Source organism: Sphaeramia orbicularis, chromosome 12 (assembly GCF_902148855.1).
Source record: "Sphaeramia orbicularis chromosome 12, fSphaOr1.1, whole genome shotgun sequence".
Classification (NCBI taxonomy): Eukaryota; Metazoa; Chordata; class Actinopteri; order Kurtiformes; family Apogonidae; genus Sphaeramia; species Sphaeramia orbicularis.
In genome coordinates, this window is record NC_043968.1 from 42,374,632 (window position 1) to 42,394,658 (window position 20,027).

General features: G+C 38.5%; 1 protein-coding gene across 5 annotated transcripts in view; it reads right to left on the bottom strand.

Annotated features, from left to right (window-relative positions):
- LOC115429850 (voltage-dependent calcium channel subunit alpha-2/delta-1-like) overlaps positions 1-20,027 on the bottom strand; it is a 105,761-nt gene that overhangs the window by 44,572 nt on the left and 41,162 nt on the right. For all 5 annotated transcript variants that reach the window (XM_030149629.1, XM_030149630.1, XM_030149628.1 and 2 more), the window contains exons 4-6: positions 12,920-12,979; positions 6,626-6,661; positions 5,754-5,877 (exon numbers count right to left, since the gene is read on the bottom strand). In XM_030149629.1, coding sequence (XP_030005489.1) covers positions 5,754-5,877; positions 6,626-6,661; positions 12,920-12,979 — 220 coding nt within the window. The remainder of the gene's footprint in view (positions 1-5,753; positions 5,878-6,625; positions 6,662-12,919; positions 12,980-20,027) is intronic.

Here is a 20,027-nt window from a genome sequence, read left to right on the forward strand (position 1 = left end):
GGTGAGATGAAAAAGTGGAACTGCAAAAAAAAGAAAAGACAGATACAAAGGGAAGGAAAAATGCAAGTGAAGGGGACAATGGCATCGTGTTGTGATAAAGTCTGCTGCAATTAAAGAAGAGGTGGATGACACAGCTCTCCTTGAACATCAGTAAAAGCCACAAGGACGCCAGCCTTGTCTAGACAAAGTCCCCTAATCAAGTTACCAGTCCTCCCTCCACACAAGAAGATAGAACACCAGGGCGTGGTGTCTAATTGTGTGTCTCCTTCTGCACACACACATACACACTCAGATACACATTGCTATGGCAACTCTGACAGGCCAGCCGGAGTGCCATCAATGTAGCAGCCAGTCCTTGGAGAGAGAGAAGGAGATGGAGTAGGAAACAGGGTAAACACCATCACCATCACCAGCAAGGCAAGGCTGCTGCAATACGTAGGGCTCCACCCAGACCCCACCCAGACCACACCCACTGCCCCTTACCCAAGAAATAAAGCAGATACCTCATAAACGTGACTCTCATAGAAGAGAACAGATTTAAAAGTTTATTTCAGTCACAAAACAAAACTGTTTTTACCTTACTGAACATCAGATTTACCCAGGCTTAAGAATCTTTCACATCAACATTTCTGCCTCCTCTTCAAAACAGTGAAGGTGTAAAAATGACATGAAAATGCCAGTTTTCTGAGAGGACTATCTTCAGGCCTTTGTACTAGTATAATGCATAGTTTGAGGTCAGGAATGATGGCATTAAATTTACAGAAATAAGAATAATATCAATATGTAATGACAACTCATTTGAAAGTGCGTCCAAGGTTTGAAGTGCAATTTTCTACAGAACATGAGTGAAATTTACCTCACAGCACTGAAATAACTAGAAAAGCACTCGTAGAGCGCAGACCTCCACCAAGGCAGATCAGTGCCCCAGATTTGGATGAAAATTTCAGGAAATGTTGATACTGGCGAAAGGAACAAATGATTACATTTTGGTGGTGATTAAGGGTGGGAGGGCCACGGGGGCCCACTGATCTGCCTTGGCGGAGGTCTGCGCTCTACGAGTGCTTTTCTAGAAAAGACAACGCAAACCTCCACCAAGGCAAATCAGTGGGCCCCCGTGGCCCTCCCACCCTTAATCACCACCAAAATTTAATCATTTGTTCCTTGCGCCAGTATCAACATTTCCTGAAATTTTCATCCAAATCTGGGGCACTGATCTGCCTTGGTGGAGGTCTGCGCTCTACGAGTGCTTTTCTAGAAAAGACAACGCAAACCTCCGCCAAGGCAGATCAGTGGGCCCCCGTGCCCCCCCACCCCCGATCACCCCCAAAATTTAATCATTTGTTACTTGTGCCAGTATCAACATTTCCTGAGATTTTCATCCAAATCTGTCCTTAACTTTTTGAGTTATCTTGCACACAAACAGACAGACAAACCAGCGCCGACAAAAACATAACCTCCTTGGCGGAGGTAACTCGAAAAGCACTCGGAGAGCGCGGACCTCCACCAAGGCAGATCAGTGTGTGTGTCGTCCCCCCCCCCAGATCACCACCAAAATTTAATCATTTGTTCCTTGTGCCAGTATCAACATTTCCTGAAGTTTTCATCCAAATCCATCCATAACTTTTTGAGTTATCTTGCACACGGACAGACAGACAGACAGACAAACCAACGCTGGCAAAAACATAACCTCCTTAGCGGAGGTAATAAAGACTGATGATCTTTGAATCTAGCATGGAATACCCCATGCAGCCATTTACTCCATGGGGAAAGCAGACCATGTGTCCGTTACTGACCATCCCCTAATTACACCTGAAATGCTGTACATTATTGAGTTACACTTGCAAGAGCACAGCCTTCTAGAACAAACATTGTGACATTATATATTGTAACTGTTTTTCTTGACCATTCCAACTCATTTCAGTGAGAACTGGATGGCTACATACTTGTGGGTACAGCATGTGTTTTTGCTGACCACAGCCACAACAAATGTAACAAACTGTGTCAGAGTGACACAAAGAATTCCACAAGAAAGAACCAGACCAAAGCCATATATAGTTACAGAAACCGAACAAATAACAGATTAATGAATCATACTGGGAACAACCCCTACTCCAACACCTCAGCCCCTCTTCCACTCTTTCATCATTATAACTGCTGCTTGTAAAAATAACTGAGTGCATTTGGCAATGACAAAAAAGTCTGCACAGTCAAACCCCTCAGAGCCATGTCTGTCATTCTGCACATTCATAGTCCAACTTATGTGGAGTGACTTGCTCTATAAGTGCACAGAAACCATGTGACCAGTGCATTTAGCAGACCCACTGTGATGAGTGTTAGAGAAATTGAAATTGAACGCTCAATCAATGCCAAGGACGGCATGAGTTCATAGTGTGCACTACAGAGAATTAATTCAGTTATTTTAATGCCTCCTGACAGTTATATGAAATATTTCAAGTGTTTTTTGTTGAAGGTGTAGTTTTAAGAGGCTAATGTAAACCATGCATTGCTGCTATACTCACTTTTCTAAATGTTTCTAAAATTCCTGTCATTGTATCCCTTTGAATATAATTATACTTCATTAAAATCACTCCAGTGAATTTACATCAACTGTAACTAAATATTTAAGTTTTTCTTTCATCACAAGTGTTCTCAAATGTTTTTCTGTTCATTTCACAGTGTCCTATTGTCATACAGTTTTTGTCCATGTGAATGAATGTTTGTCTACAAGGACATGGTATATAGTGTATGTAACATGTTTGTCCTGGGAAATGTCTGCTCCATAGTCTTCTCTCTCCTTTGTGCTTGAATAACAGAGTGATAATCCAGAAGGTATGTCAAGTGCGTCAATGCAAATGTATGCAGTGCTCTTCCTGTATTTGAGCTTCCATCCTTACGCCATTGTATTAGACTGTGCCAAGAAAAACTTGTTTAACAGGCATCAGAGTCAAAATAAACAATGATATTGCATTTAAATTTGTGTTGGTATTAATTCAATTCAAGAATCTGCCGACTCCAGAGATAGATAGATACACAACAAATTCATCACTGTGATGATAAAATTCAGTTTATGGTAATGCCACTTAACATTTTACACTGGAAGGTCATGGATAAAATGCATAAAACTCATACTGTCTAAAAGGATTTTAAGCCTAGTCCTTTTTTGTACACAGCATCCTTTATTGTACCAGATCTAATTACTGTTACCCAGTGTAGTCTGACTGCTGGCCTTTCCAGTGTACTTTTCTGCTTTATGTCCAGGACATAGGGAGGGACATTTATCCCTGTGAAATTAGAGCCCTGTATGAGATTAACTTTGGATCAGTGTGATGCAGAAGAAGTTTATTCATATAAATGGTTGGCAGGTGAATAAGGGGAAGGAAGGACAGCATGCAAAGAAAAAATTAAACAATCCCCTAAAACAAAACAGCTTGCTGTAAATAGTTATTCAGGTTTCTTTATGAGAACTCTTTAAATTTAGCCAAAGTGTACTTAAGGCACAATTCAAGGCTTTAAGTGGGCCTAATATGTGCAGATGTACAAAACTTCTCTCTGGTTTAGCAACTATCTCTTTCAGGAATTGTTTCATACGCTATGTGGCAGCCTTTCACATACAACCAATGATAATAAGTTGTGGTATTAAAACATCACATTTAAAGCTATGGTGGGCAATATTTTTGTTTCAAATTCCAAAATAACCTTTCATCATATTCATGTTATATTTCAAGTGGTCTAACAGAAAACTATATTTCTGCACCTCTGCTTGGCTCTGTTTAGAGGATGTAGAAAAAACAACCAGTCATGGCAGACGTTGACCTATCACAGGTCTTTTCAGAGGGAGGGAGAAAAAATACAAATTGTTTTTTTCTTCCTGGTAGTTCTTCTATTAGTAACAACCAAGAAGAATAATGACCTGGGCAAATGAGAACCTACACAGACAAAAATACAGATGATTGACAGCTGCATTGACCCATCACTACTGTGAAGACCTAAGTCAAGTTGAGGACCTGACGAGAGAGGAGCAGAGGAAACTGGAATTTAATAAATTATGACTTCCTCTCCTCAGAGCCATCACTTTAAATGGAAGTTAGTTAAATATGACGTGAGAATGAGCTACATCTATACCACTGTATTTTATGATCTCTGACAGACATAAACTTATGATTAACTTTCAATTCAGTTCACAGTGTGGTGTAAACATGTCAGTGGTTGATGAAGGGAATGTTTTATTTAACATAAATTTGTGCATTTGATAATTCTAAAAAACTACACAACTTAAGATTGAGGGAAATTTTCATTATTAAAGTCCTGTTCCTGTTGGGATTTGCATAATCCAGGCCATGCCTCTTTTACAGATCACGAGAAGACATCTGCAATCTTGTGGTCATAGCTACTCCAGCCAGCCTCCTCAGTCCTTAATACTGGGTCTTTGGTGGTATTTTCATGAGTTGATTCTCCGCCCACATTACAATGGATATCTTTTTTTACATTTGCACCTCTAAACAGCATTTAAGGTTGCAAAAACTGAGATTTTCAAAAATATTTTCCAATGTCAAGATTTTTAAACAGTTTGGTTTGTGTGTATCTGTGTGGACGAATGGAGAGTTTGGAAAACGATGCTGTTGGACCCCCGCTTTGCACATGTCCATTAGAACTAGATGTATAAATTAGTGTATGTCCTGCAGCAGATCAATGTCAGCATGGATATTTTTAGATGAACCACACAGGCGTTATGGCCAAATCCACAAAATCTAAAGAATATTTTTTTATAACCCTAACCAACACCTTAGGTAATTTAACTTTTTAACTTGACTTAACTTAAATGAACTCACTTTCATGGCAGATTAAAGCCTCTGTATAGTTGCGTCCAGTATAATTCATAGTGTTCATATTATTAACTTTGAAAAGAACAACAGGTTGTTGCCATGAGGACAGAGATATTTTGTAAAATGAAAGTGGTGTGGACAGATTTTTTTTTTTTTTTTTTTTTACAGTAAATGAGACATCTTTCAAGATCGAACATCAAGGAGTCAATGAGGTGACAAATTCAGAAATGAGAACAGCTTTGTAGCTCATCACAGAAACAACATAGCAGCATCCTCTATCGTTTCCATAGCAGCAATTCCATCAATATTTGGACAATCACACACATTCTGTAATTATATCTTTGTAAGTTGTGATTTCTAAATGGTCAATGCAGTTTTTTTGCTAAACCCCTTGAACTTGAACTGAATTTCAATTACATCTTTATTACTTCATTTCAAATCCACTGTGGTGGTGTCCAGAGGCAACATTACAAAATGTTTTTCACTATATGTTCTTGTGGGAGTCACTATCAAAGTAGTAAGAAAATGTATTTATGTTTATGTGAAGAATTAACTTGAGTACAGCACATCCACAGTAGACAGCAGACTATTACTGTCTTTGGCAGTGACATTCTATGCAGTTCTGTCCAGCGAGGTCAGTGGGGCCAGAGATGAATGGGAGGGAAAGTAGCAGCTGGTGACTAGGGTAAAGAGGGGGGCTAGAGTGTGCTGGCCATTGGCTTGTTGGCATTTGGGCTAAATATAGTCGAGAATGGCCTTGGTGGATCTGTCTTCCATGCAGACAGAGCTGGGAGGCTGAGCTCCACATCATGTGAATGTACTGTAGATACTGGACATAGTGATGACAGGGTTACATAAAGACAGGCAAGATAGGGGTTGCTGACCCGTGTGTATGACTGTGTTGAAGTGCATGTGTGCCTTTTAACTTACAGCCTTCATATATGTCTGTGGGGATGTGGACAGCTGTGGTATTGTAAGAAACTAGTCGTTTGAAGTCAGGGTCTATGTGGAAGTCATCTGGAATATAGCGCCCATTCTGGTTGGTTTGATTCAGCTGTACAAAGAAAAAAAAACAACATTGTGTGAGGCAGGTTTTAATCACGATCTGTACATGTATACAATATCAGACTGATATACATACGCTTCTACATTACAACAAATGACAAGACGTCAGATTATTTACACAACTGTCACTACTAACAGACAGGCAGAGAACAAATACATTTTGAGAGCAGAAATTTCAAGCAGTGAAACATAAACCTTGACATCTAGAGTGAAACGGAAAATAGAGGAGAGGGCTGTCAGTTAAATGCAGAGTGACATTAGTGTGCTGTGGGTATGTAGTTCTTTCCCACTGGGACAGTGAAGAGGAATTCGATGCTGATCCCTGTTTATCAGACTAGACAGATGACGTCTGAGGCCAGGGGATGCATTCAATATCTCAGGTATATGTTTGGGTGCTTTGGGTCCCAAAACAGACAGACCTTTACATATGCTTTGCACAGATTTTGTAAAAAAAAAAAATGTAAATAATAATAGTAATAAAAAAAAAAACAAAAGAATGCAAACATATGAATACATCAACAATCGTACACACGTAGTAGTGTCTTTTAATATAAAATGCAGAAATAAAATTGGAAGCCCAACTAAAATATATGATGGTTTCTAACAGACTATCACAAAAAATATAGGAACCCTATCTAGAACAGGATGCCTACTGGTCAATTGTGAATGTACAATTTTAATTAAATAAAAATATTGAATTAGAAAATATCAAACATTGAAATTTCAGTTTTACTTACATCATCTTTGGCGTTGTAGTAAGCAATTTCACTGACCTGAAAAAAAAATTCAAAATGTAAAATGATTAACATTTTAAATAGATCTTGGTCATAGAAAAGATTAAAACGTGAAATAATTCCCCAGTGAAAGACTAATGATGACAATCAGTGATGATTACAAACTTAATCCAGAGACATGAATAACATAAAGCTTCCATATATCAGTAATGGAAATGCTTGTGTATGTTCAGTCATGCTGTACAGTGTTTCCCCTGCAGCGACATGTTTATATTTGTCAGAGGATCAGTGAGGTAAATAGTGTTGTTTTGCTCTCACACTGCTGAGCTTCCTGTCACTACACAGGCTAGCAGGGCGCTAACGAGCTAGCCTAGCTGATGACATAAGGAAGCCCTGGAGCTACAGCGATGGTTCACTGACTCCACCACCTGCCTACTACCTCTGGAGCAGCAAACCAACAGGACAGCAACTCAAAGAGACCTTGCTGCCACTGCTACTGTTACACTTAGCTTAAACAGACTGCAGTTAATTCACAACAAGTGATTAAGCTGAGTAAACTGTGCCAAACTGTACCATCTGCTGTCTCCTTTGCTGTTATAACTGATTGTGCATTACTATGTATCAGTAGAAGCTCAAGTGTATGAGCAAAAAGTAGGTGAATAGAATATATGACAAATGCATTCAAGAATTTATATGAGGAAAACGCCCCATGATGCTCTCTGTCAGGTCCTGATCCAGCATGCAATATACACCTTTGAAGGAGATGACCACACTAAGGTCACACCAACACAATCCTACTGTAACACTGCTTTATGTGCTATGTCTACGAGACAGAAAAAGTGATAGTGAAAAGACATAAATCATGTCAATGTATCATGATAGCTGTAGTTTGTACCATAACATCTGTAGGTGTGGTTATGTTTTCTATAATTTGGGGATCACAAAACCTGGGGCCCACACCCAGAGTAGAGTCCAAAAATGTGTGGGACCATTCGACGACACCATGATGTCAATTCTTAGACGGTAGGGTGAAAACTTTATTTTGAAATTTTTTTCAACGGGTTTAGAAAAGGGTTAGGGTTGTTGTTATCATTATGGTGATACAAGCAGTGGTGTAGTCCAGGGTATACGGCAAATACCTACTTATTTTTCAATCAGCATTGCATATACCCACTTGTAAATCCCCCTGATGTGCACCATTCAGTAGTATCTGAGCCAAATTGCTGATTTTTTTCCCCTAGGATGGTGAAGCCATAACCCGCCCTACTCTGCCTCTATTAGCTGGTACTCGCTGCCTTCACTGATCAGATTGGTTAACTTAAGGCATGAGGACTGATGAGCCAATCAGAGGCAGAGTAGGGCGGGTCATGCCAAAGAAAATATTGCTAACTAGCGCTGACCACCTCTGGAACCTGATTGGACATCTCAGGTGCCAGTTCCACCCCAGCTGATTGACAGGTCACTGTACATCTTGTTGAAAGAGGCGTGATTATTGGAAATGCAAATGAGAAAGGCAGAATAAACGTCTTTCAAGTGAGTGACACGTCGAGAGAATCTATTTTCATGAAATACATAATTCTGAGGTAAGTTTTAAGGTGGTTTCAGAATGAGTCCCTGTTTAACTACTGGCTATATGACTGCGCATTTAGAGGAGAAGAGATTTTGTCAACAATAGTTAAACTGTGTGAGTAGGCTAACGTTATGAAAGGCTAACGTTATGAAAAGCTAACATTATCCTGTGTTTGCCTCATGTTGAATACATTTACATTCATGCAGCTGCTTGTGTGACCAGTAATACCTACAAATTGCTCCTGATCAAGTCATGATAATTTTATATTGTGAGCAAACACTACTGACAGATTTTGGGGTAAATTAAATAGAGTAGTCTGTCACTGTTTCTAAAACAGGGCATTTTTTCTGGACTACTTAAAAAAAAGGCAAAATTTGAAAGCATATCCACTTCTCCAGGGAACACTACACCACTGAATACAAGTAGTAGGTATAAGTCTAAAGATAATTAATGTCTAAAGCTATACTTCCAAATAACTGTCAAGCAAATCTTATATGGACTTTTGAGTTAAACAAAAAGAAGAAAATATGAATTAAGCCATTTCCAGTTAGCTGGCTTAGAGCAAATACACTAGATTTTGTAGTGTCATCAGAAGGTGGTGGTATGAGCTACATTACACATAGCTGAAGTAAAAATAATAATTAATAGTAAATTTATTCATATACTTCTTCAGAAAACAAACCGAAAAAATGTGACAAAGCAAGATAAACTTATGATACTGATTTTTAAAATAGTTTAAAAGTTATACAGCATGAAGCACATCCTTACACATAAGCTGTTACAGTGCATAGTCTCCAGTGGTCAGCAGATCCGTCATGTGAGTTAAATGTTTACTACAGTTAAAACTAATATTAATGCATTTTATGCTCCTTTAAAAATTTCAACCCCTTCAGTTTTATTGTTGGGAATAAGATTTTATCCAATTTCCACCCATCCAACCGTTTCTAATGTAACAGATATGGTTAAAAATGCATTGACGGCTTACATGGCTACAAGTGATGGAAACTAAGATTGTATGTGTGTGCATTCATTTCCACATAGATTTATAATAGATCAATACATATTGATCTCATATTGATAAATAGTTCAGACAAACGTGTGATGTCCAAAGTGATCACTGTCAGGTTCCAATCCATATCTACATCTGTACAAATCTAATGACTCACTCAGTGTGGCATTTACAACATGATCCAACTGCTTGATAAATTATGATCATTTTCCCCACATTTTAGCTGCTAAAAATGTGGGGAAAATGATCATTATATATATATATATATATATATATATATATATCTATATATATCATTCCATTCTATATGAGTAAAATACACATACTTTTCCTAACAAAATCTGAAAAATGCTGTAAAATTTCAATTTACATAATCCTCAGTGTTTGCTTTTGTTAGCGCCTGTCAGATCTGTTGGTACATAAAAATACATCAAATCGGAATGCATACATCTGATTTGGTAGATGTCATCCAATTGATGTGTACTGGTTCTATTTGGAGTGTAAACATTGGCAAAGTCATCATTTTACTACGATCAGACATGTTTAATGATAGACCGATACATCAGCCGGCCAATATATTGGGCTGATCTTTGTGGTTTTTACGGCCGATGCATGGGCGCGTTCGCCGATATATTTTGATTTACAGACAGGTGTCCACTGGCAGGAATGTGAGGAGGCACATGCCGCTGACCGTGTGTGTGTGTTCTGTGCCGTACGTACCTCACAATGAGTATGTGCAGACCATATGACCGTACAGAGTGAAAGTGAAACTTAAGACACTTTATTAATTCCTCTAAGCCTCCTGCTGTTGTGCAGCTCATTTTCCTTTTCCCTACTTTCAGAAACTTTAATTTGAGGGGGGTTGTTTATCAGTGGAAAAGTGTGTTATTAGTGAAATAAATAGCTTCTCTTTGTGTGTCACTTTCTCATTACCACTATTTAACGTTGTTGCTGTGGAACAGTGGCTGTTCACTCATCGGTGGTGTTCAAAACGCACAAACTACAGTGGCTACTTTTCACCTCATTCTTGTTATTCATGTGATTACCTCCGCCAAGGAGGTTATGTTTTTGCCAGGGTTTGTTTGTCTGTTTGTTTGTTTGTTTGTTTGTTTGTCTGTCCGTTAGTGTGCAACATAACTCAAAAAGTTATGGACAGATTTTGATGAAATTTTCAGGGTTTGTTGGAAATGGGATAAGGAAGAAATGATTAAATTTTGGTGGTGATCGGGGGTGGGGGGGCCCACGGGGGGGGCCACTGATCAGCCTTGGCGGAGGTCTGCGCTCTCCGAGTGCTTCTAGTTTAATAGGAATTCCTTACTAAGAAAAATGAGCAGATCAAATAAATTAAAGAAAGTAAAGGGTATTGGAAGTGGGGCAATGCACATATTACGCACAATTCTTTTTAAGTTGTTTTTTGTTTTGTATTGCTGTTTACACTTTCCTTATCTTGGGAAAGCCATTTGCACTATAAGAGATTATGTAAGTTAAGTGCATTAAAACTTAAGCCTTAGTATTAAATGACGAGGTGGGAATAAATGGTTACTTTTAAAATTAAATATGGTACAGTGTGCACTATATTATGCCACTTGCTTGTTGCTACTGTGTGCAATACTGTAATTATGTTATTTATGCTTAAATATTTATTTTCAAAGAAATTACTTGAAGAATTAAGAGCAATGAATTCTTTTTGTTTCATTTTTATTTGAATGTATGTTTGATGAAGTTCAAACAAAGATTAAGATGTTAATGCTACTGTATGCAACATGACTTGTTCTACCTCACCTTTCTACCTCTTTTTACTATTTGTTGCCTCCTCCGGGAGGTATTGTGATCGCTTTGCTTTGTGTGTTTGAGTGTTTGTGTGTTAGCAGGATAACTCAAAAAGTTATGGATGGATTTTCAGGAAATTTTTCGAAAAAATGTTGATAGTAGCACAAGGAAGAAATGATTAAATTTTGGTGGTGATCGGGGGGGGCACAGATCTGTCTTGGCAGAAGTCTGCGCTCTCCAAGTGCTTTTCTTATTAAACATTGTTTTAAGTTCAAAAAATGTTCCTTTTTTTTTTTTTTTTTTTAATTGAGACTCGTAACATTTGTTATCGTTGTGTCATTTTTATGATGTAAATTGCGGGAGCAAAAGTAGTATCAGCTCCAAGAATTCAGCAGCTAATATTGGTCATCAGCTAAGGCTGATGAAAAAAATAGGTATCGGCCCTAAAAAATTCGTATCGGTCGATCCCTAGACATGCTTGGCTCGATTGCAGCAGTCACAGCTTTTACGTATTTAAAGTCTGTAGGGAGAGGAGCACTGTAGTACTGACCCAGTTAACAGAGGTGACAGAGTACAGATGCAGATCCTGGTACACACACTATTCTTGGCATTTTAAATGGTCAAAATTAACAATGATTAATAATGCACACAATATGCTTATATACAGTATTTATTCCTGTTTATCATACAAATGTGCATTTAGAATATTGTGCCAGGTGGTTGTATTATTTTATGCAATTTGTCAGGATTTAAGCACATAAGGAAACTTAAACAAATCTAAAAAAATCTATGAAATCTGCCATCCACAGTTACTTCAGTATTGGCTGCAGCTGTATAAAGGTTATACCATCTCATGACCAATAAGAAAAGAAAAAAAAAAAATTTAACAAATGCTGTAAAGAATGAAATGGATTTCTGTTGATGCTGAATATAAATCTGGAGGAAATCTAAGACACAGACAGGAACATTAATGTTAAGTATTTAATCCTTATATCACTCTCCTGTGCCTACTATGCCTATTTACAGTGCTATGGAGATTTAATTCATTTAGGTAATACAGATATCCCCATAAAATTACCCAAAACCAATTACATTAGCTAACCATGCAGAGCAAACCAATGAAATCAAACTCAGTGAATAACAATTTATTTATATGATAAATTAATTCATCCCTAGAGTTTACCCCTGCATTCCCTTTCCTATTTCTCAGCACATGACAATCTGCAAGAAGTTAAATAATGGAAAACTTTTAATGGAAGAGAATCATTAAGCCTTGGCAAACAGCAATGAAGTTTTTCTTTTTCAATATAAGTTAATCAGCTAAATGGAGAAGCTAAATTTCTCCTTAGATGCTCTACCACAGAACGTGCATGTCATTTGTCATTTATTAAATGTCTGCCAAGACTAAGATTGTTGTTATTGCAAAGTGGTGGAAGGGAATTTACATTTATTATGAAAAGGCTGAGACTAAAACACAGCATCATGAGAAGTGAGATGCCAAGAGCTACATTATACAGTCATTTCTATAGAAACTGGCATTGGTGAATGGGGCATCATTGGACCGGCAATCAAGCAAAGTAACTGAATGAGTAAAATAGCAGTATGGACTCACTGTATTTGGATCTTCTCTTGTGATGTATGTAACAAGTGTGTGTGTGTGTGTGTGTGTGTGTGTGTGTAAGGGTCTTTGTACGCTTCCATTTGTAATAGCATTTCTTGTTGTTTTTGACTATTATATGAAACAATGAAATTCAATCTTGTATAAAGTCATTACAGCTCTATTGTCATTGTAATGAGATTTCCCATCCAATTATTACAGTCATATTGGATCATAAATAACATGTCTCTCCCTTGGTTTGGCTTATGAAGTTCCTGGCACCACTTGATCTGCATGTAATGTCGCCAGTGTTAATGAACGTATCAGCTCAGGCTTCAGCCACTCACTCACATTAGTGTCGTACATCCACGAATGCTGCACTTGAAGAGTTTCTGCTTCTGCTGCCAGTCTCTGCAAGAAAAGAGAGAGAACGGGGAGATACATACACATTAGACATCACTGAACATATTAATGTTGACCACCATAAAGAGTGGACAGTGAAATTGCAAAGTTACTGTACATGTGGTTTCATTACATACAACTCAAAAAGGGTGCTGCTAACACACAGTGAGTTCGAGGGAAAATACCTAATTTCCTTTCAGTGCTTGCACGCTTGAAATAGGACTTGGTGTGACACAATGTTACACTAAAATTAGACACCCTCCTATTCCATCTTTTCCCAGATCTAGTCCTAATGACTAGGTTAATGGGTTTATAATGGGCCCAGCTTTTAATCTGTACCTGATCCAAAAACACATTGTACTATTAATTTCCCTTGGGAAATATCAAATCCAGCTGTTACTTCTTACGGGTGTGACACTAAAGGTTCCAAGCCACAATGTAAAAAAAACAACAGAGATTTGATAGCGGCAAAAAGAGTAGATTAATTTACAAAATGGGAGGAGGAAGGGTTTCACACAATGAAGTACTGAATTAATTCTGCCATGAAATTAAACAAGAAATCAAAGAGGCAGAACAGAAACTGATTGTGAATCAGTCCTGTAATATTAATCACAGCATTTGGGTGAAAAGTCAAACCTTAAACATGAAAACATTTTGGATTCACTCACCATCATTCATTATCCATTTCTCTAACAATTTTACAACTCATACCATTTAGCTAATTTCACTAAAAGCCCATAAAGGAAAACATCTTTTGCCATTTGTTTCTCATTCTTTCTTCTGAAGAGGGCCTCTTGTACTGCAGACTCAATACATGCACTGAGGTACCATTTTGAAAATGAAACCCCTGCTGCAGATCTGGCTTAAGATCACTTGTTATGCCTGCATACTGCGCCATCCTAAAATGTATGCCAGGGGCTGACACTCTTGTGGTCTGAAACACAATTCGTTTGACAGCCTTTTAGCTGTATCTTATTCGAGGTCAGAATTTAGCCGTGGTTGTCAGAAGCAGTGGTGCCCTGTGGCTAGCAAAGGAGCAAAGGTGATATGGATCTATTAATGTCTCTGTGTGGTTATGGCAGTAAATAAAAGCAATAGTTCATTTTGCACAAATAACATCTTTGCTTGTGTTTATTACTGTGCTACTGCTGGTGCATCACATAAGGGAAAAATTACACCACATTGAAATTACATTCCAATCAGCAGAGAACCAAGGTAAATCCTATAACAACCAGACTGACAATAAGGACTCATATATGATGAAGAACATGCAAATTTAGTTTGACCGTGCCAGTTACTGTTATCATGCCTTGACTCCTTACCAGTCCAAAAGATGTGAGTGTGTTGCAGTCTTAAACAAACTGTCAAATTCTATGGTTGCAAAATCTTAAGTGGTGAACAACAGAAGCAATTATATTTAAGCACGTAAAATTCTAAGAAAATCTAATTTAATAACAGTCATTTCCTACACTCCTACACAAACAAAACCAATTTGAAATCAGTTTACATCAGATTGAAGTCCACTGACTTTTAAGCCATCTCACTTACACAGAACACACATTCAGTTTCAGTGAGTATGTCTACACAGACCAGACAACTGATGAAGACTATCTGGATGCACCATAAACTTAAAGCCACATTGCATTACTTGTATGCGGCTGTGATAACCAGCCAGTTATTCATATTTATCTTAACTATTCTCAACCCATTGTTATCCTTGTCTCTAGTTGAATGTTTGTTTAAATTAGGTCTACACTATATTGCCAAAAGTATTTGCTCACCTGCCTTGACTCGCATATGAATTTCAGTGCCATCCCATTCCTAGTCTATGGGGTTCAATATGACGTGGGTCCACCCTTTGCAACTATAACAGCTTCAACTCTTCTGGGAAGGCTGTCCAAAAGGTTTAGGAGTGTGTTCATGGGAATTTTTGACCATTCTTCCAGAAGCGCATTTGTGAGGTCACACACTGATGTTGGACAGAAGGCCTGGCTCTCAGTCTCCGCTCTAATTCATCCCAAAGGTGTTCTATGGGGTTGAGGTCAGGACTCTGTGCAGGCCAGTCCAGTTCATCCACACCAGACTCTGTCATCCATGTCTTTATGGACCTTGCTTTGTGCACTGGTGCACAGTCATGCTGGAAGAGGAAGGGGCCAGCTCCAAACTGTTCCCACAAAGTTGGGAGCATGGAATTGTCCAAAATGTCTTGGTCAGCTGAAGCATTCACGGTTCCTTTCACTGGAACTAAGGGGCCAAACCCAGCTCCTGAAAAACAACCCCACACCATAATCCCCCCTCCACCAAACTTTACACTTGGCACAATGCGGTCCAACAAGTATCGTTCTCCTGGCAACCGCCAAACCCAGACCCATCCATCAGATTGCCAGATGGAGAAGCGCGATTGGTCACTCCAAAGAAGGCACCTCCACTGCTCTAGAGTCCAGTGGCGGCGTGCTTTACACCACTGCATCCGGCGCTTTGCATTGCACTTGGTGATGTATGGCTTGGATGCAGCTGCTCGGCCATGGAAACCCATTCCATGAAGCTCTCTGCACACTGTTCTGGAGCTAATCTGAAGGCCACATGAAGTTTGGAGGTCTGTAGCGATCGACTCTGCAGAAAGTTGGCGACCTCTTCGCACTATGCGCCTCAGCATCCGCTGACCCCGCTCTGTCAGTTTACGAGGCCTACCACTTCGTGGCTGAGTTACTGTCGTTCCCAAACACTTCCACTTTCTTATAATACAGCTGACAGTTGACTGTGGAATATTTAGGAGCGAGGAAATTTCACGACTGGATTTGTTGCACAGGTGGCATCCTATCACAGTTCCATGCTGGAATTCACTGAGCTCCTGAGAGCGACCCATTCTTTCACAAATGTTTGTAAAAGCAGTCTGCATGCCTAGGTGCTTGATTTTATACACCTGTGGCCATGGAAGTGATTGGAACATCTGATTCTGATTATTTGGATGGGTGAGCGAATACTTTTGGCAATATAGTGTATGTTTAAGTGTATTTGGGTATATGTTGAATTTGTACGTCGTGAGCAAAGAAAAACCAAGGCTAAACTCCTTGTATGTGTTCACATACTTGACCAATAAAGCTGATTCTGATTCTGATAGCTGTCCATACAATAAAAAGAACTGATGCCAGTGTAGACAAATTGTTGACACTTAACAGGGCATTATTATGAACAAAGGTGTTTTTTATTGCTGGGAGTTTACACATTGCCAAGAAATAATGTCATGAGTTAAAGTTTTTCCTTGTTGCATCAGGAAGATCATAAGACCATGACCAAAGAGTTTGAAAGTTTGTCAACACAAGCAGTTTCAATCATCAGAGATCAATACATCCTATTTATGTAGAATAAACATTTCAATAAATAAAGTTACAATAGATAAGTACCAGATAAAAAACAATGATTGTACCATTGACCCCAAATGTATTAAAGTTAATGTGATTCTTTGCAGGTGGACTGTTAAAGGAGTCCAGCTGACCACGTCTTTGACTCATCTCAGTCAACAGTTGTCATGACTGATATCTAGCAGCTGCACATGCACACACACACACACACACACACACACCTGCCTGTGCTGTCACACACTGGGACTCATTTACAGGGATCTTTGCAACTGACTAAGAGGCCAAAAGTCAAAGGTCGGCATCTGTTGCAGTTTGTCTCACTTTGTATTTCTTCTTTTATGTTGATTCTGTCTTCTCATGTTACTTTTAAGTGGTGTGAGATTTAATGGTTTTACACACTTGTCCATAAACACACACACACACACCTACACACTCAAGTCAGGGTCACTAAGATGCAGCAGCAACTTACCAAAACATAACAAATCACTAACTTGAAAAAACACAACCTATCACTTGAAAGTGTGGCAAGTAATGAGAATAAGCATGGCAAAAATATGGAGTTGCTAACGAGCTGGCAAAAGATTTTATAATATCAGCAAGCTGCTATAGAATGACTAATGAGAGCATATTGCTGAGTTACAGAACAGATAATGAAGATGATCTATGCTCAGTTCATGTTGCACAGCTTGAAGTACAAGAACAATGAATCAGCCTGTTTCTAATGTCTCAACAGGGGCACTTTTCAATTTTGTTTTATCCCCGTTGCTTCTAATTTCTGGTGAGACAGGACCTTTATTTCAGAATTTTCAGTATTAAGTAGGAATAACCTGAATAATGAGTTTGGTCAATTAAAAAACTCAATTAGTCAACCTCTAGCAGCAAGTACATTCTGATTAAAAAAAAAAAAAACTGCTAGGTGTAGTTTAATGGCTCATGCATTAAAACTAGCCCTAATACAACTGCTACACTATTAGAGACAGAAGCTACAGCGAAAGGGCAGTTGTATAAATAAGAAGTGAGACAGTTAGGACCAGTAATGAGCTGCAAATGACAACTTCATAGCTTCATAATCCACATAAATCCTGTTTATACACATCCACAAAATGACTGTGTATGATTGTCTTCTGTCCACATAAATAGGTTGCATTCCCTGCTATTATCACTACATCATGCTCCAAATGGAATGACTCAAGCTAAGTTCTGAAGATCTTGCATAAAATGTGCTTATAGAGAGAAACTAAAAATATTAGAATTTACTTATATATGAAATCAAGCCAAACCCATAAAGATATAAATAATTATCTAAGTGTTTTTTTTGCTTGTTTTTTTTTTTTTTTTTTTTTTTTTTTTTTTAAATGGTAATGGTTTTGACCTTTGTATTACAAACTATATTAGAATATATGATTCCTATGTATATTCATTAGTCATAAAGTACAAACTTATTGACTCAGTGTAAACTCTCAAAGAATTACTCCACCTTGATTTTTTTTTTTGTGGTGTAGATTTATAGTGTTAAATTTCCCTCTGCTTTATTCTCCCTTAGTGACTTGTTAGAAGATAATTGTTTGAGTGCTGGCTTTTTAGCAATCAATCCCAGCTCTCATTAAGTCATAATGGAGGAAGAAATATCTTAATCTCTTAGTCCTAGTGCATTGGTGTTCGAAAGATGGAGAGAGAGATTCTAGAGGGTAAAATACTGATAAAGAAGAAGATCGATTCAGTCTCCCGTACATCTACATAGAGAACTCACCCACCGCTGCACCAAAACAGCCTTTACGTAATCTAAGAACGCTGGATCATTTACTGAAAACATGAATATAGAGGCAACTACGCTCTTCTGCTGCGACTACTCTGATTCTGAACATTGTAAGCGGCATGAAGAGATGTACTGTGCAAACTTGCATGGTTGCTTTTCTGACACACATTCCTGGCAGTCTGATTAGAGCATCTAGTCCTTCCAGGACAGGACACACACACACACATACACAAACACACGCACACCTGCCATCTCACTGATGTGTGGGGAGGCACAAGAGAGCAGAGGAAACATGAGCATCTGCTGTTGTGACTGGCAGCACTTTAGTCAGATCTCTCCTGCTCAGCCTGTAGGGAGCCACGAGGAGAGTGGTGAGAAAGAAGAGAGACGAAAGAGAAAAAGAGATCCATATGATTTCACACACACACATACACACTGACACAACAAAGAAAACAACTGCACAGTTAGTACAGTTGAGAAGTTAACCTGTTTTACTAAGAGTCTGATTTTTCAGACATGAATAATGTTCGCCAACACACAGTATTTCCCAGAATGTGACTTGTTAAAGACAAGCGCAAGTCTTGCTACCCACTGCTGTGCGCTAGTCTGACAGCTCATCTCTCCTGTAGCAAATTCTTGCAGCCAAGCACGCGATCCATGAGCCAGCTGGCTGCAAACTCCCAATTACAGCTGTACCTGGCTGGAATGGTGGGTCTACACATGCATGCACCTAGAGACCCATAAAAGTACATGTCTATGGACCATGTCTTAAAGAAATACCTTACTGACCTTTTATATCAGTTCACCAGAAGAACAGTTTTCTTAATAATGCTTCCGTTTGCTCGCACTTTCACTTTGACAGAGCTGAGACAATGTTTTGGCAACAATATCTGAAAGCTCCAAGAGTGGATTTATTGTCAGCAATCATTTCACACTTCAATTTGTTTCAGTTTCAGTGCTCATCACGCCGAGCTGTTGTTGATATATCAAGTCGACAAGAATAAAATTAATTTCCAGATTCTTTTCAAAAAAAAAAAAAGAAGAAATAAAACAATGTCAGCTCTCATTTTGCACAGTGTACATAGACACATTTATTCTGTAGCACAGCTGCTGCTGTCTAGGTGTGAATGAGAATGCACATGACAGAAAAAGGAGACAGAGAAAGATGGCTTAATAAGAGAGTCATCAAATATACTCCCTCTCTGTATACATACTGTACATCTAATAACATTCATGTTAGAAAACAGCGATGATCAAACACAAGTCTAGAGCAGTGGAGACATACATGAACAAATACATACATACATATGAATACACATATCAAGAGTTGACTTAGTCATACATGGGCGCACAAACACATAAGGTGTTATTCTCTATGAAATGTTCAGCAATCATAATGTTTTTTTCATTCTTCATTAATATTTGTACATCTCAATATGCATTAAATTAGACAAAATCATTCTCTCTATTTTGTCTACAAAAAAGTTTTGATGGTGAAATTAGATTCTTTACAGGGATTTGCAAAACCATCTGTTTGAAGCTTGTGTGTACCGCCTCCTTCTAAATTCTAACTCCCCATACATTGTTGGCTAAGGTTTCCTATTTAAAATATGTCTCATACTCCCTTGGCACAAAAACATAGTGCCGGAAAGCTGCTATTTTGGTTCATGGGAAAGTGAACTGAGCTCAGCCACAGATATAGAAATCACGATCAAGAATCTGAAGTATGAGTGACACAGAAATGTTTGACATCTCTATGTTCATATAGATACCTAACATTTGGTACATTCTCTCAGTTTGGACTTATGTCACCTAAACATTTCCCAATCCTACTGACTAGGTTATTGGTTTTAGTACATCTGTGAACGCAGTAGTATTTTATGGTCGTAAGACGAATCCTATCCAGTTGCTTTCAAAGGCCAACTGTACCATGATACGA